Source organism: Tripterygium wilfordii, chromosome 9, assembly GCF_013401445.1.
Source record: "Tripterygium wilfordii isolate XIE 37 chromosome 9, ASM1340144v1, whole genome shotgun sequence".
Classification (NCBI taxonomy): domain Eukaryota; kingdom Viridiplantae; phylum Streptophyta; class Magnoliopsida; order Celastrales; family Celastraceae; genus Tripterygium; species Tripterygium wilfordii.
In genome coordinates this window covers 3,684,657-3,710,471 of record NC_052240.1, presented here as the reverse complement: position 1 = coordinate 3,710,471, position 25,815 = coordinate 3,684,657, and the positions used below count along the sequence as shown (strand labels likewise).

Genomic DNA, 25,815 nt, shown 5'->3' with positions numbered 1-25,815 from the left:
ATTGATTTCTCATCAGTTCTTCCACAAATCAATGCCATCGCATTTCTATAAGATGACGCCTCTGAATCAACCAAATATGGAGACTGGGGAAAAATAAGGATATGAGGATGCAATAGCTGTAATTACCTTTTTAAAAATGCATCTGTTAAACAGATTTACTCGAGCTAACATTACATTAGCAAATAGCAATTGGAATAACCCAACCAAGTCATCAAGGATCATTTTTCTCATCCTTATTAAGCATTGCCCGTACCCTCATCGGGAGACCATAGAGACGTATGAATCCCGCAGCATCAGCTTGATCATATATTTCTCCACTCTCGAATGATGAGATATCTTCCCTGTACAAGCTATAGGGGCTTGTTCGTCCCGTCACATAAACTGAGCCTTTGTACAGTTTCAGTTTTACAGAACCGGTTGTTGTCTGAGTGATACTCTCCATGAATGCATCCATGGCCTCACGAAGTGGATCAAACCACCTTCCTGCATAAACTAGCTCGGCATACTTGAGGGCAAGTAAATCCTTAGCTTGGATTGTTTCTCGATCAAGGGTCAACGACTCAAGCTCGCGTGCAGCAGTGAAGAGAATAGTCCCACCAGGAGTTTCATAAACTCCACGGCTTTTCATGCCAACAAATCGATTCTCAACCATGTCTATACGCCCAATTCCATGTCTCCCACCAATCTCATTGAGTTTAGTAAGAAGAGCTGCTGGGGAAAGTTCCTTCCCATTTACTGAAACGGGGAGCCCTGACCTGATGCCAATTTCTATGTATCTACAAGAATGAATACATCTCAAGCTAAGAGAGGATGACCCCAGGAAAGTTAAATACAAAATTCAACAATCAAAAGCAACTTACTCAGGTTCATCGGGTGCATCTTCTGGATCAACAGACATCATGTACATATCTTTCTTGGGTTCATTGGCTGGGTCTTCCAAGATGTCACCCTTTAGTAACAGGTATGTGCAAATTAGGCAAAAGAATCAATAAAACAGAATAATTCTGAGAAGATGAGGGGGCAAAAAAAAACATGCAGAAGTGTTTTGGCAACTATACATGATTTAAACCATCAATCAACCAATAGGTACTTCTTAACATCATTAATCATTAAAATGTGAAGTAATAGAGCCAGAATGAGCTTATAATTGGATGAAATAAATGTCTTCAAATAATCAAATGGATCGTCTAGGATATAGAAACAATGACCCTGGAATATTTTTATCAACTGCTAGGTCAAGACCTATTTAACTGATTTTTTTCACCAGGACAAGAACTATCGCCATCCTGTTTTAGCGTTAGAAAGTGTTAAACTCCCTATACTACATAATAACAATGACAATGAAGACCATCACATTAAAAATATAACACTGAAGACCATAATTTAGTAATCATTTTCAATTGCAGACGACACGTAACATTAAAAGTTAAGAACTTTAGTAATAACAACCTCATGGCTTAGGTGCCACAAATTCCTGTCTCGGCTGTATATGGACTTCTTTGTCACTGGGACAGGCACGTTATGCTTCTTAGCATATTCAATTGCGTCTTCTCTCCCTGTGATATCCCATTCCCGCCAAGGAGCCACGACATTTAGGTTAGGATTCAGGGCAAAGAAAGTAAGCTCAAAGCGAACCTGAACAAGCATTTAGCAGGTCAGATCACATCAGAGAGAAATGTTAGGTTTTAACAGATCATAATTGTTAGGCGTGCCTGATCATTTCCTTTTCCCGTGCATCCATGAGCGACAGCATCAGCTCCAACTTCTTCTGCGACATCTACCATTGCCTGGCATTTCGAGTACATCATTAAAACGAGAAACTTTCTTTCTAACAATATTCAGCACACAAACTATCATCCAAGAAAATAAGCATATTACATATAGAACAAATGTGTTGTGCCAATATAAAACTCTCTGCAAACAGAAGCTAGTTTTTCACACTTACATATCTGGCAGGAGAGAGACCATATGAGTGACCATAAACCTCTCTCCATAACAAACAGAACTAGGTTTCCCCTGACCCTAGTTTTGTAAATGCAATTAGAATTAACATTCGTTTTGCATATTAGAAATTTATCTGCACACATGCAGAAATTTAGGGGGTGGTTTGGAAATCGTGAAAAGACCTCCAGTTATGTTCAAAAACCAAGCCTAAAAGGCAAACCAGTTTAATCTGAACTCTTTTTTTTTTCCCTTTGTTTTTTGAAATCTCAACTCAGTTTACTTCTAATTTTGACCACGATGTTAAAATAACTACAATTATTTTAAAGCAGCCACACACAATATATGACGATCCAGTTTTTTATTTCCCATACACCCCTAAAAACTCTTGCAGAATAAAAATTTTTGAATGGTGTTACCGAATATCAATTTCTAACATAGGAGCAAACCTTTGCAATAACAGGTCGAGCCATTGAGGTTCCCAGCAAGTATTTCCTTTCATAAACTGCACCAGCTCGCAAACAAGGAAATATATAGTCTCTTACAAATTCCTCCTGTAGATCCTTGACCACTAACTGACAAGCTCCACTTGCCTTGGCCTTTGCTTCCAAACCTTCCAATTCCTTTATGCCCTGCAAAATCATAATTTGGCATCAAGCATCCAGAATATGAGTTTAGGACCTTTAGGTGTCCAACTAATTCAACCATAACCTAAGCAGTTAAAGGAACAATATTTTACAGAATAAAAATGCATCATCAAAGTATGAAACATGGATAATTATTCAATGCTGGCACCATTGACATACCTGACCAACATCTGCAGTGAAGCAAACAACCTCGCAACCATAATTTTCCCTGAAGCACAATAATTCAAAATCTATATAACTACATATTAGAGAGAAAGCTAGGGAACATTTCACAAGAAATGGAAGGGGAGTTAACTGTATTTTAAGAAATGATATCATAAAAGCATCAGTTGGCATGTGAGCGTTGGGAAAATAATGCTGCAGGCATTACATTTTTTTAAACAGAAAACATGGAGCCTTTGAAGAAGATAATGTCCTAGCACGAAGGATATTAAATTGTAGGTATCTAGATGCTAAACCACTTAGTGAAACTTTTTAGTAACTCCCTTGATACCACCCTGCACATATAATAAAGGTCCACAGTTTTCTTGAACAAGGGGGCACTGATTTGGATAATAAATGGATAAATGCCTACTTTGTGATACTCTTGCACATTGCAGATTATACCTTTTTCAAGTCAATGAACAGTTTAAGACTTGTGAACCATGTGGTTTAATTCTTTCAGCAATGAAATGGAATACCTTAGCCATGGGACGATGACGGAGGTGTCTAAGCCACCACTATAAGCTAAAACAACTTTATTCAATTTTCCACGTAGACCTCCACTCTTTGGACTACCCGAAGTTTCTGTCTCTCTCTCACTAGATAAAACGGCTTGAATACCTGCAAATCAAGGTCAAATCATCAAACAAGGAAGAGATATATCAACAATATTTCCCTGAAAGAGGACAACATCTGGAGAATTCATGAACGAAAACAGCCTATAATGCAATCTTTAAGATGAAACATATGAGAACAAGATTTGCAAAAACTAATACTATCTACGAAAGGAATTAGAAATATCTTATCATTCATATGCAGTTGTTAGTTAAAGTAAACGGTTCAATCTTTCTGGAAAATCTCATTGATGAAAAATTACTAGTCTGCAGTGAGAAATTCGATCTACTAGAGCCATGTAAAAAGCAGAACTGACGAACAAAAGTCGCTAATATCACCCCCTAAAGATACACACACAAAAAAAGATAGAGAAGAAAAAAAGAGAAGTTCAATATCAGGACCAGAGTATCACCTTCATTACAACGAGTTCGAGCAACATTGCCATAACTGATGACTAGCGCTTGTCCTTGAAACTCACTCCCTCTCACCCCCAACTGGGAACAATATAAGTCAGTAATCAGATTAAAAAGTTTAGGCCCATGTTAGCTGTCCAAAGGCAAACATGTACATGCATAAAAAATCTACGAGATGACAGTATTCTACCTCCTGTAGAGAAGACGACGTCCTCTTCATGAACACGTTCTGTGCACAAGGCAATGAATCTGCATATGGAATCAACCCTGTGATTATTCAAGTAAGGTAATGCAAATAATCAAAACTAGCAACCACACTGCTTCACGACACTTTCAAGCCAACATAAAGTTGCAGAAACCGAACAAAACACCCATGATGTGGCTTCCTTTCAATCTGATTTCAGTACAAACGCAAAACGACCTAAAACACATAAAGAGAGAAAAAAATTATATAAATGCCAACACAAGTACCTGTCCTGCTGCCATGAAAACCGAAATTGACGGGTGAGGACGTAGAGATAGCCTTCAATAGAGCCATTGTCTAGCCTCTGTTAAACTCTACTCGCGAAGTTGAAGCTCAGTGCGCCTTTTCCAAAAGACAAGCGAAAAAAGGAATGCTAGGGTTTTAGCTTAAGAAAGCAGAGCAGCCAAAGCCGCCACACGTGACCAAAAACCTAGCTTTGCTGCTGTATTGTATAGTAACGGTCGACTTGACTTGGGCTTTTATTTAATTCGCCAATTTCTCTCTCTTTTTTAAAGGCATTAATTTGCTAAAGTTTTTGCTATATATATATATATTTTTTTATCAAGTAAAGTTTTTGCTATGTACAATATACTAGTAGTGTATGTAAACTTCTTGTAATGTGAAGTGGATATGTCACTGCTGCTTCTTCAGCTATATATTCTCCGTCTAATTGATCGTATACTTTCTGTTATTTCAAAGAATCAAAACTGGTTTGAGCAGTTTTTAGATTGAGAATGGACTTCACTGAGAGCACTATGCATAGATTCCTTGCAGCAATTCGATCACAAAGATCATGGTATACAGGAACAGAACACCAGCATGCGTGAAGGTAATACGCAGCAGCAAATTTGCCCGTGGTGCTGATGTCGGAGCTGGAAATGGTGCCCGAATGACCAGCCCATCGGAGAGTGGGAAAATAATGGGAACAGGTCACCATATGTTCGAGGGTGCAGGTAATCCATCCCCTTTATGGTAATAGCAAAAGTGCTGGCAACTGCATCCAGAACTGCCCAAGACTTCCTTCCTTGAACCTTGATTACAACAACGGAGTCGTTCGACTAATGATTACTGTAAATGCAAACAAGTGTTTTGTGCTCCCTTTGTCTCAAGTCATAGCTATTCAACTAGCCTGCATTCCCTATAGAGTACTATATCTGCATTTAAGTATTTAACCAGGGAGCTAGATACAAATAAGCATCTCCTGTTGTTTCATTAATCTAATTTTAGACCAAAAGCAAGTTCAATAGAGTAATCTGAAAAATCAAACTAATCTTTTAGAATTTAACAACTTGCTCAAGCTTACGGGTCCGGAAAAACTTGCAGCGTCCCTTGCCACTTGACTCGATTTCTTCACTCTTTCTCTTGATACTGCTTAACTTCAATTGCCGTTTGCGACCACTAGCACTAGAATCATCTCCATCAGCTTCATCTGATTCCCTGAAAAAGAAAACTAATATGTATTAATGATAACTGACAAGAAAACAATATATCTATTGAAATATCTATCTATATGCTTCCAACTTCCAAGCTGGAGACTCAGAAGGAGAAGGTGCAAGAGTGCTCATGAATTGCACAATAATTCAGGCACAATGGCAGGCGCATGAAATATCCTCAAAGGCATTCATCATCTGGTACAAATTGAGATAAACTCGAGCTTCAAGCCACATCAGGCAAAAACCATCTATGTACTCAAACGAATTGACTGTGCCATTTGCTTATAGAGCTGGATTACATTGATGAACCACTGACCTCAACCATCAAGCTTTTTCATGCCTATTACAGAATATCTTCTCCACATTGGAATAGTAACCAATTACATTCACTTAACTACGAAGTCAAGAAGCTACTATATATCAAGCAGCATAAGCAACTCAACTGACTTAAATGAGTAGTTCAGATTATAGTCTCTCACCCTCAACAAAAGTTCAAAACGCCACTAGACGGAGCATCATGAACAGCGTAAGCACACTAATTCAGAAATGCATGTTTGGCCTTCAAGAAAATAAGGAGTTTTGTGCCAAAAGATGAGAAGGCTCCCACCAGAACAATGAAAGATTATGCGTTTATTGTGGATAAACATGGTTAAAAAAAGTCAAGTCGAATACAGTAAAGAGGCTAAAAACCAACAAAAAGGGAAGCTTGAGTTAGATGAGATAAAGTTGCATAATGGCTTGCAACAGCGTTTGGTATCTGATCAAAGATGCCTTTGATCTCATCATCTAGATACTAACGGTGAATATATTACTTTGGTGGCCAGCATTTGGTATATTAGTCAATGTTGTCACCAGAGGTCCTTTTCATTTACAAAATTTTTATTTAGAATCTTATTAGGAGGGTGGAAGATTTTCAAGTCACTACTCCGTCATTCTTACTTTTCAATTCTTTAGCCACCCCACCCCACCCCAACCACAACAAAGAGACCTTCATGGGAGTAACAAAGAACATAAAAAGGAGATAAAGGAGTTAAAAGCCAAGCTGAAATATAGAAAGAGGACTGACCACAACACTGGAGCAATGTCTTTAAAATAGGAGGTGCATGTACCCCAACTAAATCGGACCAATATTGGGAATCCAAATACTGAATGTTTGTGGTGTTCCAACCAGGCCTTGGTTTCAGGATCTAAGACAAAAGAAAACATGATTTTATATAATACTAACAAGATGACCGGAAATAAATTCATAGATCATAGCTTCATTAAAGTCTCAAGCTTCCAACCTCCAGGGTATCCAGAACCAAAGTTCCTCGTCATGTTTTCAGCTGTTTCATCTGGCACCCAGTCTCGCAAGGCTCGGTCTCTGGTGACCTGGATGTTATAAAATAAAGATAAAAGAGAATTGACCGTTGATGTCATTTGACAAAAATGGATTCACAGAAGGTGGAGCTTATTACCTTTGCAACTATACTGGCTCCACTCACAACTGGATAAAGACTATCCGCCTTCTTTGCAACAACAAATTTAATTGAAGGAAATTTTTCAGACAATTTTAATCTATACTTCTCAGGATCTCCAACCGTATCCACATAAACCTGAAAATATAAAGTTGCAAATTTTGAACATTACTATATAGCAGCAATAATCAACAGTGTCCAATTGGCCCATTGAAGTTCAAATGAAATGAAGATTGTGTAATCCAATTGGTTTAATTGCCTAAGAAAACGAAGGACACCACATTAAGGAAAGTTTAGGATAGGATTTATCACTCATAAATACTTATCAGAACTTCTCGCATTATGCGTAACACTCACAACATCCAATAGGATTCTGAAGATTCGCCTCACAGAGGCAGGATGCCAGCATGGCACAAGAAAGTAGGGAGATGATGAAGAAAATCTTCACAGTGAGCAACTTCAATGGTGTGATGCCAGACTCCCAGTATTAGAAGCAAATTTTTCGTTCAAGAATAATCTTTTGAGGTTGAAGGTTCGAATCTTCTGACACACTAAAATCAACTAATTAAAAAATCAATATCATTCATCAATAAAAAGAATGATCTTTTGACACAATATTCAAGCCCTAATCAATGACTCGCAAAAATGCATAACATTCACTGATGACATAAAAACACAACTACTACTCAGTTAATCCAACCAGATTCTCACTGAAACCTGATTTTGGCAGTAAACCAATGTGTAATTTATTACGTTCATGCTCTCGTGCTCGGTCAAAAGGATTGACAGTATGATTCAAATTAGTCATCTTGAGACAGCAAAGAGTTTATTTATGAGGAACTCTACAACTCCAACTGTCCAACATAGAGACTTTTACCTCGGTTAGAAGAACTCCCATGTCTAGCACCCGACTGACCAGGCCCATTGCAGATCCATGTGAGATCTCATTTAGGTTTATCTTATTCCTGTTGAGAAACAATTAGGAAAAATCATTAGAAGAAGAGGATTGAACAAACTAGAAGAAATATTTTATTATTTCTACTAACGTCTTCAGCATTTTAGCTGACAGCTCCCTTGGGTCTATGACATCAACAGCCCAGCCAATAGAATTATCGGCCTTTAAGTTTTCAAATAATTCCTCCCTTTTCTCTTCTTTTAGTGTCTTTGAATCTGCAAACAATAATAGAGAAAGCGGGAACATTTGAGTACAAGAAAACTATATACCCTACATACTAAAAAGTAACAAAAGGAGGTCATAATTGAAATTATCAATGGAAGTCGTTCTCTGGAATATGAAAGTATAGTCAAATTTCAGAGAGGCACATCTGTGGACTATTTGGAGAGATGAAAATAAATTGTTTAACAAGACCCTCAAGAGATGGAAAGACACAATACAATTTCTAAAAAGATGTTCCTATTTGGAGGACTTGAAACATCATACTACCTTTAAATCTTAGATCAGATTGTGCCATGACAGTATTACTATTTAGTGGAATTCAGACATCATAACATCATAAAAGGTAAACAACTTCTGCGCACAAGACTTCCACAGTGGACGGTGTTCGGAACAAGCAAAATGTACGCAGACCTTACCCCCACATAATATGTGGAGAGGTTGTTTCTAGGAATTGAACTTATGACCTATATATTGCACCCCTGTAATTCAGACATCATATTACCTTAAATCATATATTATATTGTACTGTAGCAATTATCTTGACTTTCCATCTCACAGACATTCATCTCTAAAATGGTATCATCCTTTTGATGATCAGGTGCCTACATCTAGGAAGATAAAATATATTAATGGTGCACTAGCTCTAATTTTCAACAAAAAAGGTCGGCATATTACTGGAAACAATAGGAAGCTAGTTTATGTTGCAGCTAATCACACCTCCATCACCAATATCCTTAGAGAACAGTTCCTACTTCTCAATCATTTGCAAAAACTAATCTCCATTTGATGGAATTGCGACAAGCAGCAAATTACATTTAATAAATCCCACATTCTACAGTAGAAACTTCATCAATCATACTATATCCTATTGAAACCGAAGAAAACCCAGATGGAATAAAATCAAAGATATGCCAAGAACAACGACATTATTAGCTGAACCTGCAAAATTTAAACTCTCCAGCTTCTTCTGGTAGGAGCAAGCGCAGTACAAGCATCCATACACCATGGGCCCTAAAATAAACATTAACAAAAAATAACAGAGAAAAATAAATCTCCAAAAGACATGAGAATACACAATCGAATGAGAGAGGAAAGAAAAGAGAAACCTAAGACGGGGCCACGGCCAGCCTCGTCGATTCCCATGATACAAGGCTTCGACGCCCATTTGGGAAGAGCCGGTTCCGATCCCATTATTGATTCTGAATGATTTGGTCGCCTCCTCGTTCCCGCCAAAACCAAGTGTTTTTTGGTTTTGAGAGCAGGCTTTCAAGTTTTTCGTAGATTTGGCTGCTTAAGCAACTCGCCAGTCTATAGTGATTAGTGAGTGACAATCCTTAATTAGAAATTAATTGTTAATTAATTAAATAAAAAAAAAAAAAACACGCCATTTTCTTCTTTTTTCGCTTTGATTTAGATGGTCACGTCTAGGGTGGAAAGAATTAGTTTCGGATCGGATGGCATCAAGAATTTATGAAAATATTATTTATATCTCTGGACTCTAAATGTATTGAATTTCGGACGAAATATTTACATGTACGACAAAAACAATCGGACAATGTCATTGCTATTTGGTTCACTCATGTATTCGTCCCCAAATATCGCAATAATATTTCTCGCTAATCGGCTTGTGGCCTCTATGGCATGCTTTCTCCTATATGCATGTACTCATCTGTAGTATCTGTTGGACACCCATAAACTAATATTTTGTATGTAGCAGTTATCTTTTCGTAAGAAGGCAAACCTAATTTTTCACTTGCATCTCTTTTAGGGAGCATGGATGGTAAAAAGTGATTTTTGATGAACCAACAAACAAAATGATGTTTTACAATAATGTTTTTATGTTGGTTCATTTTTGTTAGGTCAATTGGTATGGCATATCGATATGGAAGTCGTCATACGACTCATACCTATATATTGGTTTGCCTGGGTCCCATTTTACTATTTTTTTTTATATACTTTTAAAAATATGACTTTCATTATAATCGAACTTTGAGCACACATATACTTAACCCAGTTGATTGTCAATCAAACCACTTTTTCGTTAAGTCTCACTTTACTTTACAACAACACATTCACACCAAAATTAAACCATCAAATTTATACAATTATATAAATATATTTTGTTTACTCAATCACATCATCAAAATACCCAACGTCAACAAAGCTTATTATAAGGTACAAAAATACTCAAATCATCAAAATACTTGCCATTGTGCCCGTATTTGCCCAAAACAAAAGGGTGGAACCCATATCTTTGACCCGCTTTACTGGGACGACCCAACTTATAATTGAAAGTTTGCTCTAAAAAAATCAATAGTATTTCGAAAAACCCCTCGAAATCCCAGATTGCTTCTTCCTCTTTTTAGAGTGTGTTTGGATTGAGGGATTTGGAGGGAATGGAAATAGAGTTTCCTTCCAATTCCTTTATTTGGATAGTTTATTAAAAATTAAAGGGAGAGATTTGAGGGGATTTAGGAAGAAAATTTTATTAAATTTTTGTTAAAATTATTTCTCTCCAAAATGGAGTCATTTAGAGGGAAAAGAGATTACTAATTAAGTCATTTATAACTTAAATATCTATTTTACCCTTATATATAATATTTTAACATAAAAATAAGGATAAATTAATAAATTAAACAAATTTTATTTCCGTTTTTTTTTATCTATCCAAACATGAAAAGAAAAAAATAATTCCCTCCCCTCCCTTCCCTTGTCTTCCCTCCAAATCCCTCAATCCAAACAACCTCTTAATTTTGAAGCTTCAAGTTTCGACACCATGAAAAGGTCGGATCAGACTTCTGCTCCAATGCAGTAAGAATCGGATTTCTCCTTCTCCGTTCCTTATTCTTGTTCTATTCCTTGACGTCCAATGTTGTTTTTTTTTTTAAAATTTTTTTTTTATTTTTCTTACTAATTTTGAATTCACGACAGGTACATGGGCAAGAAGCTTCAAAGTAAATATACTAGTCTACCATTACTCACTGTCTTAAGTTTATTTAGGTCTTGATGCGTTAACTTGTGTCACATATTGAAGCACTGGCAGTAGTATTGATCGATTTGGGTTGCAGATTTGATTGAAATGGAATTAATATTGATTAATGTTCGTAATAATTGGTAAATTTTTTTGTGATGGCTCTGCATTTCACCTTCTGATTTTAACCAAGATAGTGCTCAACTCGTTATATCTTTTGATTGAGGACTTTATCATATATGGTGATGATTAAATGTCTTGATTATGATATTATGTTTTGTCCTTGGTTCATAACAAGTTATAGATGCCACTATTGATTAGGTCTTAACAAGTTATAGGGCATTGTTGACCTAGTTTGTACAGATGGATTGATAATGTCACAGGATTTCAGAAGTGATAATTTGCCCTAAGCATTGGAGTGAAATTATTGGTTCTTCATGTCTTCATACACGGATTTTCATAAGCATGATATCTTTGTCCACATGAGTGCTTGTGAGTGTTGTTTTTAATATAATTGGTAGCTGAAACAGCAGACTTTTTTGCAACTGTTTGATTTTGTTTGTTGACATAATACTGGTATGGTGCAGGTTATCTGAGTGAATAGTGTCACAGTTGAAGCTCTTGAACCAGTTGCCAGATACACCGTGAAGTTGGGGTGATAGTGGGATGCCCTTACTGCAGGCATGCTTTTGAATAGCTATTAGTATGGAATCAGGTCAATTATCTAGTTATTATGTTTGTTAGAATATGTATAAATGATGTCAAATGCCCCAACCCAACAAGTTAACTTATTAGGTTAAATGGCGAAGTAACTAATCTTAACATGGCATCAAAGCGGGAGGTCTTGGGTTCAAACCTTAGCTTCCGCAATTTAAACCCCCATTTGTTGTCGCCCCAAGTGTGGGCCTTTGTGTTTGTTTGGTGTTGCGCCAAATGTAGGCCTTGTTTGTTGTGCATGTGTTGGGTTGTCGAATTGTCCAGCCGACACTTGAAGGCGAGTGTTAGAATATGTATAAATGATGTGAAATGCCTCAACCCAACAAGTTAACTTATTGGGTTGAATGACAAAGAGACTAATGTTATTATGTTAACAATGTTGACTGTTCTATACCATCTAATTCAAAAAATATAAATATTCATATTCTTATTTATATATCGTTGTTAATTTTGCAATCTGTCGAATCAGGACACTGTCCTGTTTGAAGTGGTTCTTCTATCAATATAGAGCTTGTAGTTATGCTATTAATATATACTATATTTAGAGGGTGTATGGGTTGCTTTAACATTCTAATGGGGTGCACTAAGATTTGAAGTTTCTAGAAGAATCATCTATGCTATTAAATTGTGTGATATTATATTCCAGAAATAATGTAAGTCTGCTTATGTCAAGCATTGGCTACACTTCTCCATTGAAGTCATCTTATGGTAAGACTCATCTTACAATTGCTATTGAAGTCTCTTAGGATATTGCAAGGTCTAATGAATAATTACATAGTTTCAAAAGTTCTCAGTTTGAGCTTTTGCTTGAACTTTAGATAATCTATGATAAGTTTTATTTGGACTGGTGAAGTTTCTTAACCTGTTAATGAATCCAATATGTGGTAATAGCATGTAGCATGTTCAACTTTGACCTTCCCTCATACATCAGACAGTTATTAATATCCTCGCATAAGTGAACTTGCACGAATATGTAAATGTTTTCTATGGTACTTGCTAGATGTGTTTTTGTGGAAACTGTTTGATGCTGGCATGTCATTCCACTCCATTGAAGCAGCACATGATTGATATTCGAAAGGAGTATACATGTGAGCTAGGAAACTGAAATTATTTGAGCAGTGCATGTCATTCTACTCCTTTAAAAATATGTTTGATTTTAATTATTGTTATGAGTTGCTGCTTTTCCTCATTATTTAAATACCCTAAAGGTGGAAAATTATGCTATAAAACTGAATAAACTTATGCTAGGCGTCTAATATATATTCATCATGTATCCAATGTTAAAGTCAGTTGGATGACCAGACTAAACCCAAGACTGAAGCATTTCTTATGGTGCTCTGCTCTCAAAGTTTTGTGTGTAGGGAAAGTGGGAAAAAGTCATATAAGTTCGTCTTACAATTCACTAGAGGACATATAAGACATTCAATGAAGACAAAAACGAATTATGGTTCATCTGATAACTTTTAGACTCAGATATGAATTTTTTGTATCTTGTTTGTGATGTGGCAGGATTTAGTTGCTAGTTAAGCCTTGTATGCTTTGTTTTGAGCATGAGAGTCGACTGAGGTAGTTTTTAGGGCATGTGTGTTTCATGCAGTTGCAGTTATGGTAATGTCTTGTTGGCATTGTTGTCTTCTAGTATAACCTTATTTATTAAGGGTAGACTGCTTTAATTTTCCAGCAAGCTTATTGCTAGAAATATCAACTTTTTGAAGAAGTATAAGGAAATTATCTGGAAGGTGCAGAGATTATGGTAAGTATTGCTGGTATCATAAATGAAATGACATGCTGAAAGTGCTGGTGAGGAATTGGAAATCAAACTCTCAGGAGATAGTATGACTAATTTATCCCTAATTATACCTAATTAAGTCTGCTGTCATATTGTTCATGTGAGCTCTTCAAATTAATTATCCATTATCTACCTACCCCCATTCGTTCTATATATACATCCCAGAGTGTTTGTGCTTAACACCTTGCTCCCTGTCTAGTTCTTGTTCAATCATCCTTGGTAATCCAAGTTCATGAAGGCTCACAGTTTCAGTAGCCTGAAGGACCTGTTGAAGCCTTCATCATCTGATAAACCTAATCTGGTGAAGTCATTGTCCTCATCATCCTTACTGACAGAGAAAAAATCTTTCGAATCTGCCAATGTTGCTGATATTTTTGTTGAGGACTCTGATGAAGAAAAATCATCATCCCTCTACTCTTTGGCAGCTCCATCATTGATGATGCCTTCATTGTCTTCATCTTCTCTAGCTTCTTCTCTTGGAGACATTTCTGCACAAGGTTAGTCTTCATCTCCTCTATCTTCTCATATTGATAACTCTATACAAAGTGAATATTCATATTCTGTACTTGTCTCATTGATGTTTCTGTACAAGATGAGTCGCAAGGCCTTGAGAAAGAGCACGAGACCAGGGATGGTAGCCTTCATGGGAAGAACATTGAGAAGGAGAGGGAAGGCAACAAAAAGCATCCAGTTGTTGCCAATCGCTGTGCTTTTTACCGTGGGATAGGAGGAAGACCATTTCCTCCTCCCCTTACCATTTTGAAATTGTGTAAAACTGGTAAGCGTTTTCCTTACATGACTCTAAATGAAGAGACTAACACCTTTGTTCTTGAGGAGATAAGGATTCCTACACAAGGTTTTCTGCGAGCCTCTAGGAGCAATGGACGCCTGAAGCTCTTCCACGCCCATCCAGATGAAATCTTGGAGGATGATAACAGCTTTGTTCTTGGGGGGACAAGGGGTCCAACTCAACCTATTCTGCGAGCCTATAGGAGCAATGGACGCTTGCAGCTCTACTGAGCCAATACAGATAAAGAAATCTTGGAGGAAGAAATGAAGGAAGCAAATGGATAGAGGAGCGATTCTGGAGTTGAATGCAACCTTTAGTTTTGTGCTAGATCTTGCTAGTTATGGTCATTTTGACATGTTTGCATGTTAGAGATTTAAGATATGAGGGTTTGTTAGACTTGGTAATGGTTGTTACATTTGACAGACTAAATGTTGCTGATGTTATCTGTTCTAAAAACCTATTATGGAAATGCAGCTATTATTAATTTTTTCCTTTAAATGAAGTTGTTTTGTGTTTCAGTGTCTAGAATTTTTGGTCTTTTCTATATGTTGCTCTTTGTTCAGGCTTAAAAGATAAGGGAGGCAAGGGGTACTAGTTCTGCAGTTTACGGTTAATTTTTCTATGGGACATGCCTTAATGTTATTGTCTTCTATTGGGCATTAACTAGTAAATCTCAATGGATTGACATAATTTTTCTACCACATGTTCATCCCATAAAGATGCTCTTTTTCCAAAATAAAACTTTGTTGTTCAGAGTCTTGGACTAGCCATCCCTTAGAAGGTTTTGTTAAAAGATCATCAATTCCTAAGGAGAAACCCATAATCTTTACTTGATCCAGGATGTCTGATGTATACGCCATTCTGAAGCGATCTATTAATCTGCTTACCAGGTAGCCACTCAGAGTCTTCATGAACCCACCATTCCACGTGTCCCCATTTAGTTCTACATATTGACGTGTTAAATATTGCATCAATATTGCTCTTTGGGTTCATAGGTTTTTATATTAGCACATATTGAAGCAGTATTGATTGATTTGGTTGCAGATTTGACTGAAATGACATTAATGTTCTTTAAATTCTGTTGAGTATCCCACATCGGTTGGAAAGAGGGCTGGTGTGTGGTTTAAATGAGGGTTTCCTCCTACCTCTTAATAGGCCTTTTAGGGGGTTGGACAAGGGGCCCAATATGTTAACATGGTATCGGAGCCAGTCCAACGCGATGGGCTTTCACGTGGTGGGCTTCTCGGAGTTGGGCCAACCCACACGTGAGGGGGGATGTTGAGTATCCCACATCGGTTGGAAAGAGGGCTGGTGTGTGGTTTAAATGAGGGTTTCCTCCTACCTCTTAATAGGCCTTTTAGGGGGTTGGACAAGGGGCCCAATATGTTAACAAATTCCATCAATGTTTATAGTTCGATGTGATGGCTTAGCATTTAACCTTCTCAGTTGAACGAAGATGGTGCCTCGACTCATTATTATTTTGATTGGGGATTTTATCATATATGGGGTGATTACTTCAAACAGATTGTTGTGGAATTTGACAAAGCTGGTGGTATGATCGTAAGTATGATGCACGGAATATGGATTGTGTTCGCAAATCGCAATCAATTCCTTGGTGGGTTACTTGTTTACGTACTAACAGTATGATGAGTCAATTAATGTCCATGCAACAGCTGTTGTGTCTTGGTCAGTTAATATCGTAGTCAATAATATGATATCTTTGTCTACATGCATGCTTGTTTGTGTTGGTTTTGAGATGATTGGTAACTGAATCATCAAACCTTTTGCAATTGCTTGAATTTTGTTAGTTGACATCATGTTGGTGTGGTGCAGCCATGCAGGCTATCTGGGGCAATAGTGTGGTCACAGTTCAAGCTCTTGAACCAGTTGCCAGAACACTGTGAAATTGGGGTGATATGGAGTGCTCTTACTGCAGGCGTGTTTTTGAATATTAGCTACTAGTATGGAAAATCATGGACAGGTCAATTCTATAGTTAATCTGTTGATTGTTCTATACCAGTCTAATTCAAGAAATGTAAATATTCACATTCTTATTTATATATAGCTTTTTATTTGCAATCTGTTGAATCAGGAAAATGTTTGCCTTTTGAGGTGGTGGTTCACCTATCAATATATAGCGTGTAGTTCTGCATTTATATATAGTATATTTTAGATGTAGTATTTTTAACAGTGTATGCCTTTTGAGGTGGTTCTTCTATCAATATAGAACATATAGTTCTGCTATTAATATATAGTATATTTAAATGTAGTATCTGCTGCTTTAACGCTAGAGTGGGGTGCACTAAGACTTGAAGTCTCTAGAAGATCGCCAAGCCTATTATTATGCCAATGTTTGCATGGTATTATATACCAGAAATAACGTAGGTCTTCTTATGTTAAGCATTGGCTTCGCTATTGAAATTTCATTTTGGTAAAACTTATCTTACAATGGCTATTGAAGTCTCTTAGGATATTGCAAAGTTCATTGAATAATTACATAGTTTCAAAAGGTTTCGCTTTGAGCTTTTGCTGGACGTCTAGATAATCTATGATATGTTTTCTTTGGACAGGTGGCGTTTCTTACGCCATTAATGAATCCAAAATATGGTTATAGCATGTAATATGGTTATAGCATGTAGGTTGTTCAAATTTGACCTGTCCTCATACTTTGGACAGTTATTAATAACCTTGCATAAATGAAGTTGCATGAATATGTGAATGAATGTTTTCTTTGGTGCTTTCTAGATGTGTTTTGTTGAAACTATTTGATGCTGGCATGTCATTCTACTCTACTGAAGCAACACATGATTGATATTCAAAAGAATATGCATTGAGCTAGGAAACTGAAATTATTTGAGCAGTGCATGTCATTCGACTCCTTTAATGAATATGTTTGATTTTAATTATTCTTTCGAGTTGCTAGTTTACCTGAGTATTTATATGCCCTACAGGTGGAAAATTTGTGCTATAGAATTGAATAAACTTATTTTAAGGATCTAATCTACATTCGTCATGTATCCAACATGAAAGTCAGTTGGCTGCCAAGACTAAATCCCTGAAGCATTTCTAATGGTGCTCTCAAAGTTTTTCATGTGTCGGAGAAAAGGAAAAAAGTAGTACTTTTTGTCTTTACAGTTCATTAGAGGACATATAAGACATTCAATGAAAAGACAAAAGCGAATTATGATGCAGTATGATAACTTTTGGACTTTGGTATGAATTTTTTTGTATCTTGTTTGTGATTTGGTGAAATTTAGTTGCCAGTTAAGCCTTTATGCTTGGTTTTGAACGTGAGAGTGGACTGAGGTGGTTTTTATGGGATGTGTGTTTCAGGCATTTGCAGTTAATGTCTTGTTGGCATTACTGTCCTCTAGTATAACCTTATTAATGGTAGACCACCTTAATTTTCCAGCAAGCTTATTACCAGAAGTATCAACTTTTTGAAGAAATATAAGGAAAATTATCTGGAAGTTGCAGATATTATGGTAAGTATTGCTGGTGTCATAAATGAATGACATGCTCAAAGTGCTGGTGAAGGATTGGATATTAAAATCTTAGGATTCTATATATACTTGGATCTATTATTACGACGCATTTATCCCTAATTACACCTTATTAGAACTGCTGTCATATTGTTCATGTGACACTGCACTTAAAATTACCCATTGTATACCTACCCCCATTTGTTCTATATATATACGTCCCAGGGTGTTTGTGGTTTACTTCTCATTTCCTGCCTAGTTCTTGTTCTATCATTCCTTTGTACTTCAAGATGATGAATGCTCACATTTTCACTAGCCTGAAGGACCTGTTGAAGCCTTCATCGTCTGATAAACCTAATCTCATGAAGTCCTTGTCCTCATCATCCTTACTGACAGAGAAAAACTCTTTCGCCACTGCCGATGTCTCTGATACTTTTGGTGAGGACACTGAGTTGGACCTCGGTATCATTGTTGGGAATTGAGATTTTTTGTCCCGTTCTTTTGTTGATTTTAGTCTTTTGGTGGAGAGGAAAGGGAGGTTATGGGGTACCCTGATTTTACTGTCCATATTCCCTTTTGGACGGCGTAAATGAAAGAAATTTTTTGCCATGGAATAGGATTTAGCTTTATTGCTTGCAGATTATGAAAGAAGAGCACACTCTCTTTGCTCCTACTTTCACGTTGTATGCATGAGAATGGATGGAAGGTGACTATTAATTAAAACTAATAAAGGCGGTGATACCGCGATTTTGTTACCAGAGTTTTTTTTTTCCTTTTACAAATTATTTCACATCCAATTATTGAAATTTGTAATAATTTAACTTCTTGTGATCGCTCATGGGATATGCCTTAATGTTAGTGTCAACTACCGGATTGACTTGTAATACCAGCCACTCAGAGTCCTCATGAACCCGTCATTCCACTTGTCCCCATTATGTTCTATATGTTGACATACCATATTATAGTTATTGTTCTTTAACTATAACAGAAGCTTCTTTGAATGCAGTTCAAACATTTTCTGGAGGTAAGAGTGTGGCTGAGTCACTAAAGCATCATGTTGTGCATTGCATGGATAGCTGAAGCTCATTTCCAGAATTGACTTTGGAAGTAACATGTCAGGTAAGATGTTTTCCCTTCTCTCCTATTTCCAGGTAACTAATATCCAACTTTGTACAATGGGTTGAAGAGAGAGAAACAGCTTTACACAATCTACTCATTATGCCCTCCTGTATGTTTAATGTTTATATGGAAAATACTGGAACATTTTCTTAAGTTTGAGACTTCCTTGTAACAACTGCACAAGCTGTTGATCATCAATTTTATTAGAGCCACTGGCCTTTCAGGTCTACTGTTATCTCATCCCCTGCCATACCACATAGAACAGGTGGTGGCTTTAGGCGAAATATACAAATTGCATTAAACAGGGGGGGAGGGGGGGACCCTTTTGATGAATGGTGAAATTTTATCTGCGGTTGGGTTGGCTTTTTTATGTCGTCTATAAACTCTGTCGGAATTGACATTCTTAGGAGAGTAAATATGTCATGGATAGAGGGTACTGAAGAGAAGCTTAGTTATGATGTTAGCAAAATTCTTTTTGTCTTATGGTTTTAGCAGGTTTTTTTTTAAAAAAAAACACTTTTGGCTGTTAGAAGACTTATAAAAGATTTTTAAATGACTATTCACAAAAAATTCTAAAAATGAAAATGATTATCCCTCTCTATCTGCATGCACACATACTCAAACATGTGTATATGTGTAGATGAGCATGTTTTTTTGTGTGGGTTCCTAATATAACTGGTAATGAATGAGTAAGAGGTTTATGTTCATGAAGACTGCACGTCTTTTACGATTTCTCAAACCGCTGTTCATTGACATAATACTGTTTTGTTCAGGTTATTGGAGTTAACAGTTTGGTCACTGTTGATGCTCCTGAACCATTTGCCAAAACACTAGGAAGTTTGGGTATTAATAGAATGCGCTACAACTAGCACGTTCTTAAATAATAGGTATTAGTATTAAGATTTGGACCGGTCAATGCTATATTTCTTACGTTCATCTTTGTAGACTAGTCTTATTTGAGGTTGTTACATGTATATATATTTATAAATATAGTATTTTTGTTGTGATCTGTCGAACAGGGAAGGTTTTTTTTGGAAGTTCTGTTATTGAAGTTTATTTATATGGAGTATGTGGTGCTTTATGTTTTCAAAGTGGTGTGCTAAGATTAGATATCTTAGAAGATTGCAGAGTCTCTAATATGCCAATATTTGCATGATGTCATAAATAAGAAATAAGGTGTCTTCCTATGTTATAAAACGAGCTGAACTTCGCACTTACAAGAGAGAGGGTACGGTATTGAAGGCAGGATCCAGTTATGAAGAATTTTTGTTCATTTGATGACCGATCAATTTACTGTTATATCTCCCATTGCTGCGATGATTTTTGTGCTATTGATTGTCCTATTTGATTTTCCATAACTGAAAACTAAAGATGTCTGTTAGGCTATGCAAGGTGATGGTCTATTGAAAATTGTATAACTCAAAGGTTCCATATTGAACTTTGCTTGAATTCTAGATAACTTATGATATTTCTCTTCGTGCTGGTGAAGTTTCTTAGTTCACTAATGCATTTGGGAACATTTAATAGCATGTGTTTGGGGAAAAGCGAACCTTTGGCCTGGTGGTAAAGGTGTTTCACCACAACCCATAGGTCATAGGTTGGATTCTTGAATTCTACGAAATGAGAACCACCTCTCTGATATGCGGGGCAACTGGGCAAGACTACGTACATCTTTCCCTTTTCTGCTTGACCTCCACTGCGGGAACCTTATTTATTGGAGTTGTTTCATTTTTCAGACAGTTGGTTAAAAGTAACCTTGTGTAAATGAAGTTATGTGAATATGCGAATGACCGTTGTGCCTGCTGTTTGACGGGTTGTTACTTTTTTGTATAAATTGTTTGACACTTGCATGTTTTCCCCATGCCATCAACGAACATGATCAAGATTTTAGAGGAATTTATCATGCAAGCTTTAAAGAGAAACTTACTTGAGCATTGATTTCATATATTATGCATTAATTTTGTAAGTATCAATATGGTAAATAATATTTTTGATTTTGATGATTTTGATAAGTTATTATTTCTCAGAATATTTAGAGCTTAAATGTGCAAATGCTATAAAGCTGAAGGAACTTAATTTTCTTTTTTATGATCTGTGCAATATTAGTCATTATCAATATTAAAGCCACTCAGCTTATGAGAACTTTACGTCTGAAGCGGTTTTGATGGGTTTCTTGAATTTGAGATTTGCTCATTATGTCTCTGTACATTTTTGTTGATAACAACTTTTATTGGGGAGAATTGCCTCAAACCTAACTACGACGCTTCTGGTCATGATGTTTGGGAATTTGGGATGGGTGGTTGTTGCAGGTTCAATGATCAGCTGAATCTGAACAGAGGAAGAAAATCTTGTTATGATGGATGCCATTTTTTATTTTTTATTTTATGGTCGAGTTTGCATTTTTATCTGGTCATGAACACTTTTGGCATTGAAATTCTGAAAATATTAAATATGATGTCATTTGCAGAATACTCATTAGCTATTGTGATCTTTATCATATATTTTTTGATCTTTTGGATTGCTGGAAGCCTGGAATACATGTGATGAGTTTCACCGATGGAAAGAGAGAATAATAATGGTGCAGACTGATAAGTCTTGGATTCTTGTATGATTTTTTTTTTAAAATTTTTTCTTCGTTCTTGTTATGGCAGGATTTAGTTGTTAGTTAAACCTTATTTGCTGGCTTTCGAAAATGTGATCGAGACAAGTTGGTTTTTTTGGGATGTGTTCTGATTACCTCTTCTTTTTTGCAGTTACAGTTGTGGTAATTTCTGGCTGGCATTGTTGTCAAGGGTGGTGAGTTTCAATATGCCAACAACCTTATTGCTTGAAGTATCAACTTATTGAAGAAATCAAGGAACAAATGTCGGAAGAAGCGGAGATTATGGTAAGTATAGCAGTTGCCCTATTTGACATCCTAAAATTACTGGTGAAGAATTGGATATTAAAAACCAAGTACTGTGCTGCTAGTGCTAGAACCAATGACTTGATGAAATTAGTCTAAGCTAGTACTGTCTACTTGGTCTTACTGAGATTAGGTTTTTGGAATGACAGAGTGCAGCAGGATTTCAAGGCTAGTGAAACTGAGAGCTGATTTGATGCTCATTTCATATAGTCTGTTGTAGCAGACTAGCAGTTGTGGTTGATTCCGTTAGTTGGTTTTACTAGCAATTCCGTTTATGTCGTTTCACCTTGTAGACATAATACAAAAGATGAAACACAAAATTAAAAGAAACTGATATATCTTTAAAATTCTTAAAATTCTTGACACAGATTGAACTTTGTAGGTGCAACCGTGAAAGCATACCACTAGACCAAAAGTTCCTTTACAATGTTAGCTAGGCCATATAACATAACCATTATCAGGAAGTTGGAGGTTAAATTATGGAATTACAGATACAATTCTAATTACAGTAACAGAAACAGTCTGAATCCAAGCACGGATACAATTTTTGTACATCTGGAGAAAATTAGAAGAGTTGAAAGGAAAACAATTCAGCATTTGAAACCTCGACAAGCTATAAGCCACACTATCACGATCAGGCCAATGATTCCACCTACTACCATCAGTTTCATTTGGAGATTCTGCAGCCACATCTTTCGTCGTAATTGCCTCCCTTGCCTTTGGAAGCTGTCAGCCTGGGTTTAAAACGAAAATCACAACAGTGTCAATTATAAATAACTAATTGCTCTCAGATTTATGCAAAAAAGAAAAGAAAAAAAAGACATATAGCATGTACCTGAAACTGTAGGTTTTCTGTTTTGTCTACCAAAAGTTCTATTCTCTCTCCACGATCCAAAACCTGCACCCAGCGAAGAAACATTCTCAGACCACTTTACACAGTTCACACTCCCAATTTTCAACTAACGGGACAAGCATTTAGGCACAAAGTTGAGGTGGACAAAACATTTAATCTTTTTGTTGAGTGTTCTAGTAATCACACAGACATACACACATCAAACATGTAATTATATAAGAGGCAATGGAAAAACAATTCAAAGCTCATTTATTCTTTTGCTTGCAACTTCATTAAAAAAAAGTTCAGATGAATTTTCTGTTGAACATCAAGGATCAGGTTCATAAAATAAATTCGTAACAAGGAGTGCTATCAACAAAAATCCTACATAAAGTAACGATGAATATATTGAATAATACATGAGTGGCCCCTCCCACACCCTACCACCACTGCAGGAGTCTGGCACTTGATGTTATTTCTTCTAAAGGTGGAAACATGGTATAGCTGTAAAGATGTTTCCTAGTAGTCTAAATGTTACAGTTTTAAAAAATGGAAACAACCTTCACAACATGGAAAGTTTGTACATTGCTTGTCGTTTTTTCCAAAAGAAAAATTATTTTATCATCATTATCACAAATTTATGTTTTTAAAATTCAAAGCCAGCCACAAGATGTGTGAATTTTGTTGTTCTGCCCTGTATTAATCTTGCTATGTTTTATTATAATAGACAACTATATATGGAGAATTAGTATTTTAAAAAGTCATTGATTTTTACGTCATTGGAAGCATCATCAATTTCCAAGTGCTTAGAAAGAAATAAATATTAACAAGGGGATGTCAAGGTTGTTCAGATTGGAAAGGTAATAAGAACAAGCAAGATGATGTAGTTTTGGCTGACACTGAAAGGAGGGTGATATGCCAAATCATGATTCTATTTTTTTTTTCCAATGATTGTACATTCTATGGTGGAAGTATGTATGTGCACCTGGTAACATTCCTTACTATTGTCAATGACTCAATGTTTTAGTCGAGTTTAACAATTCTTGTTCCCTAGACTAGCAGGAAGAGAATGGAATGTGATCTGTCTGCCAATTAACAGTGACTTACGGAAAGAAACAAGAGAATTCAGACTATATAGCCAAAAAAGGAAAAACATTAATGACAGCATCAGCCATCAAGGCAGTGCCACCCCACCACAATCAATTCCAAGAAATAACATACCTTCTCAATATTGTCCATCATGATCCCCTTGACCTCAGTGATTTGAGCCTTCAATTTGGAGAGCTTACCTATTTCTTCTGGATGGTTCATACAATATTGCATGTGCTCCTTAAGTTGGGGCCTACCAAGTGGAAGCAAAGCATCAAGCTAACACCAAGTCTGGATACACAATTACTAAACTTGACATAAGTAGAACATACATACCCAAATTCTCTGTCAAGATTGTAAGCAACGCTAAATCGGTCCTCAAACAAATAATCATCTTCATCTCCATCAGCAAGGGGGTGTGTCTCATCCTGGATGCTTGCTCCATAGCGTTGTTTAAAATCATCTTTTACTCGCTCAAGAAACACGAATGGCATACCCCTCCCGGAGGATTCATCCGCAACTACGAGAAACACTGCAATGCAACAAATATTTTCAACCACACAATTCACTATCTGAAAAGCATATCTTAACTATTAGCATATCATAAGAAACGATACCAAATCCACTGTCAATGAGGAAATTGAATGTGTGCCCATCACATGAGTATGTGTACTTGCTGCTATTTGGAGGAAGCTTCTGCAGGCATTGTACAGCAATGGTGCTAAAGTTCCCCGAATATGATGTGTGCTCTGCTAAAACAACCGCACCTTTTGCAACAAAGCTATAAATCAGTCCTTTCTGACTCATCTCCAATTTATGAGTTCAGAGCTTCCACAACCTGCGGAACAATGACCCCAGTACCTCAGTACAAACTTATTAATCGTTCAAAGTCATGATACTAAAATCTGGATTCAACAAATCGAGACCCAACAAAACCATTCTAAGCATTTTAGCTGATGCATGTCCAACCAAAACCTTGAATACAAATTTGTCCATGAATTTAAATAAGATAAAATGATCTCCACTACGAGACAATCAGAATAGAGAACATTAAACATAAATGAGAAGAATATGCAAGTAAATTCAATCAACTATGATTTACACGTAGTCGTAGACATAGATGAAGACTGAGGGCAGACAATAATTTTACAGCATTAAATTAATGGGTATTGCTGCACATTCTCATAAAAGTAAGACTCTACGATCCGCTATAACTGCCCAGTAAAAGTGAAAGAAGCTATAGAATATCAAAATCTGCAATTCTGGTCATCGAGAACCCCAAAAAAAAAAATTAGACCTGGTCAATGAATAGATTGCATGTTCCAGATAAAACAAAGAACCAATACGCCTCGATTCCTCCATACTTTACCTATAAGTTTTCTCGGTAACCAAACAACAGCTTAAAAATTCGCCGATTAGAAAGAAACGTGAATTCTAAGCAGTAAATAGGAATGGAAACGTCGTTTCAATTGATCTAGTAAGGAATTGTGTTATCGAAAAACGAGTTTTTGATTTACTTTGAAGATCAAAAAGAATGAAATTACATGGAATCTTAGCAAGCTAAGCAAACTGTGGAGAGAGAGAAAAGATAACCTGAAATTTGCTTGCTGCGCGTGCGAGTCTAGTGCGACGTGGACGAGACAACAGGGAAATGCGTCTTTAAGCTTGTTAGATACTACGATGGAAATCTTCAAATTTGTCATCATAAATTAAACCTTTTTCTATTAATTTATGTCTTTGTAGTTTTTTATTATTACAATTGAGCCCTGCCCTTGGGCTAATATTTTTAAGGTTATTATTATATATATATATAATTTAAATATCACTTTAATCTTCAAACAGTCAAATAGATGACTTATTTTATTGCGAGTTGGTGCAGAAAATTAACATGACATTACGTTTGGGATTTCATATAGGATAGTATAATATTCTTATGTATAAATTAATCTTTGTATAATTTAATTATATCCTATGTTTGGAAAGAAACTCATAT

At 36.4% G+C, this 25,815-nt stretch overlaps 4 protein-coding genes and 1 long non-coding RNA gene across 13 annotated transcripts; 2 read left to right on the top strand and 3 right to left on the bottom strand.

Moving 5' to 3' along the window:
* Nucleotides 1-94: 94 nt before the first annotated feature.
* Nucleotides 95-4,446, bottom strand: LOC120004805 (argininosuccinate synthase, chloroplastic-like). Its single transcript, XM_038854115.1, has 10 exons — nucleotides 4,289-4,446; nucleotides 4,008-4,066; nucleotides 3,817-3,898; nucleotides 3,269-3,410; nucleotides 2,748-2,796; nucleotides 2,391-2,573; nucleotides 1,713-1,787; nucleotides 1,450-1,635; nucleotides 861-949; nucleotides 95-776 (listed from the first exon to the last, which is right to left on the bottom strand). Exons 1-10 carry the CDS (start codon nucleotides 4,353-4,355, stop codon nucleotides 212-214), a joined length of 1,497 nt encoding a protein of 498 aa, XP_038710043.1. The 5' UTR covers nucleotides 4,356-4,446; the 3' UTR covers nucleotides 95-211.
* An 889-nt stretch (nucleotides 4,447-5,335) lies between these two features.
* Nucleotides 5,336-9,319, bottom strand: LOC120004826 (ribonuclease H2 subunit A-like). 2 transcript variants are annotated; one of them, XM_038854138.1, is made up of 8 exons: nucleotides 9,235-9,319; nucleotides 9,068-9,139; nucleotides 7,998-8,121; nucleotides 7,829-7,916; nucleotides 6,952-7,089; nucleotides 6,778-6,865; nucleotides 6,561-6,681; nucleotides 5,336-5,498 (listed from the first exon to the last, which is right to left on the bottom strand). In XM_038854138.1, exons 1-8 carry the CDS (start codon nucleotides 9,317-9,319, stop codon nucleotides 5,336-5,338), a joined length of 879 nt encoding a protein of 292 aa, XP_038710066.1. The 2 variants fall into 2 exon arrangements, with proteins under 2 accessions (XP_038710066.1, XP_038710067.1); XM_038854139.1 differs by having other exon boundaries at nucleotides 7,829-7,862.
* Nucleotides 9,320-11,065: 1,746 nt separating this feature from the next.
* LOC120005587 lies at nucleotides 11,066-14,893 on the top strand. 3 transcript variants are annotated; one of them, XM_038855319.1, is made up of 4 exons: nucleotides 11,066-11,228; nucleotides 11,687-14,102; nucleotides 14,198-14,383; nucleotides 14,481-14,621. In XM_038855319.1, exons 2-4 carry the CDS (start codon nucleotides 13,838-13,840, stop codon nucleotides 14,495-14,497), a joined length of 468 nt encoding a protein of 155 aa, XP_038711247.1. In that variant the 5' UTR covers nucleotides 11,066-11,228; nucleotides 11,687-13,837; the 3' UTR covers nucleotides 14,498-14,621. The 3 variants fall into 3 exon arrangements, with proteins under 3 accessions (XP_038711247.1, XP_038711245.1, XP_038711246.1); XM_038855317.1 differs by having other exon boundaries at nucleotides 14,198-14,893; XM_038855318.1 differs by lacking the exon at nucleotides 11,066-11,228 and adding an exon at nucleotides 11,349-11,591 and having other exon boundaries at nucleotides 14,198-14,893.
* Nucleotides 14,894-15,792: 899 nt separating this feature from the next.
* LOC120005589 lies at nucleotides 15,793-22,497 on the top strand. 5 transcript variants are annotated; one of them, XR_005469839.1, is made up of 3 exons: nucleotides 15,793-16,376; nucleotides 18,884-18,996; nucleotides 21,750-22,497. It is a non-coding gene; the product is annotated as an uncharacterized LOC120005589 (long non-coding RNA). The 5 variants fall into 5 exon arrangements; XR_005469838.1 differs by having other exon boundaries at nucleotides 15,793-18,315; XR_005469841.1 differs by having other exon boundaries at nucleotides 15,793-18,996; nucleotides 21,750-21,883; nucleotides 22,051-22,497.
* LOC120005586 (vesicle-associated membrane protein 727-like) lies at nucleotides 22,318-25,537 on the bottom strand. Of its 2 annotated transcripts, XM_038855315.1 has the most exons (6): nucleotides 25,416-25,537; nucleotides 24,440-24,660; nucleotides 24,159-24,354; nucleotides 23,955-24,075; nucleotides 22,737-22,799; nucleotides 22,478-22,635 (listed from the first exon to the last, which is right to left on the bottom strand). In XM_038855315.1, exons 2-6 carry the CDS (start codon nucleotides 24,627-24,629, stop codon nucleotides 22,492-22,494), a joined length of 714 nt encoding a protein of 237 aa, XP_038711243.1. In that variant the 5' UTR covers nucleotides 24,630-24,660; nucleotides 25,416-25,537; the 3' UTR covers nucleotides 22,478-22,491. The 2 variants fall into 2 exon arrangements, with proteins under 2 accessions (XP_038711244.1, XP_038711243.1); XM_038855316.1 differs by lacking the exon at nucleotides 25,416-25,537 and having other exon boundaries at nucleotides 22,318-22,635; nucleotides 24,440-24,629.
* Between the last annotated feature and the right edge of the window lie 278 nt (nucleotides 25,538-25,815).

Excerpts from the sequence above, each read along its gene's own strand:
- LOC120005587 (XM_038855317.1), top strand. The coding sequence starts at position 13,838 with ATGAAGGCTCACAGTTTCAGTAGCCTGAAGGACCTGTTGAAGCCTTCA. Across the intron at positions 14,103-14,197 it reads TGGAGACATTTCTGCACAAG|ATGAGTCGCAAGGCCTTGAG; the intron begins GTTAGTCTTCAT and ends TTTCTGTACAAG.
- LOC120004826 (XM_038854138.1), bottom strand. The coding sequence starts at position 9,319 with ATGGGATCGGAACCGGCTCTTCCCAAATGGGCGTCGAAGCCTTGTATC. Across the intron at positions 6,866-6,951 it reads GAGCCAGTATAGTTGCAAAG|GTCACCAGAGACCGAGCCTT; the intron begins GTAATAAGCTCC and ends TATAACATCCAG. Across the intron at positions 6,682-6,777 it reads TGGTTCTGGATACCCTGGAG|ATCCTGAAACCAAGGCCTGG; the intron begins GTTGGAAGCTTG and ends CTTTTGTCTTAG.
- LOC120005586 (XM_038855315.1), bottom strand. The coding sequence starts at position 24,629 with ATGAGTCAGAAAGGACTGATTTATAGCTTTGTTGCAAAAGGTGCGGTT. Across the intron at positions 24,076-24,158 it reads AATCTTGACAGAGAATTTGG|GCCCCAACTTAAGGAGCACA; the intron begins GTATGTATGTTC and ends TCCACTTGGTAG. Across the intron at positions 22,800-23,954 it reads TGATGGACAATATTGAGAAG|GTTTTGGATCGTGGAGAGAG; the intron begins GTATGTTATTTC and ends CGCTGGGTGCAG.
- LOC120004805 (XM_038854115.1), bottom strand. The coding sequence starts at position 4,355 with ATGGCTCTATTGAAGGCTATCTCTACGTCCTCACCCGTCAATTTCGGT. Across the intron at positions 3,899-4,007 it reads CGTCGTCTTCTCTACAGGAG|TTGGGGGTGAGAGGGAGTGA; the intron begins GTAGAATACTGT and ends TATTGTTCCCAG. Across the intron at positions 777-860 it reads GATGCACCCGATGAACCTGA|ATACATAGAAATTGGCATCA; the intron begins GTAAGTTGCTTT and ends TCATTCTTGTAG.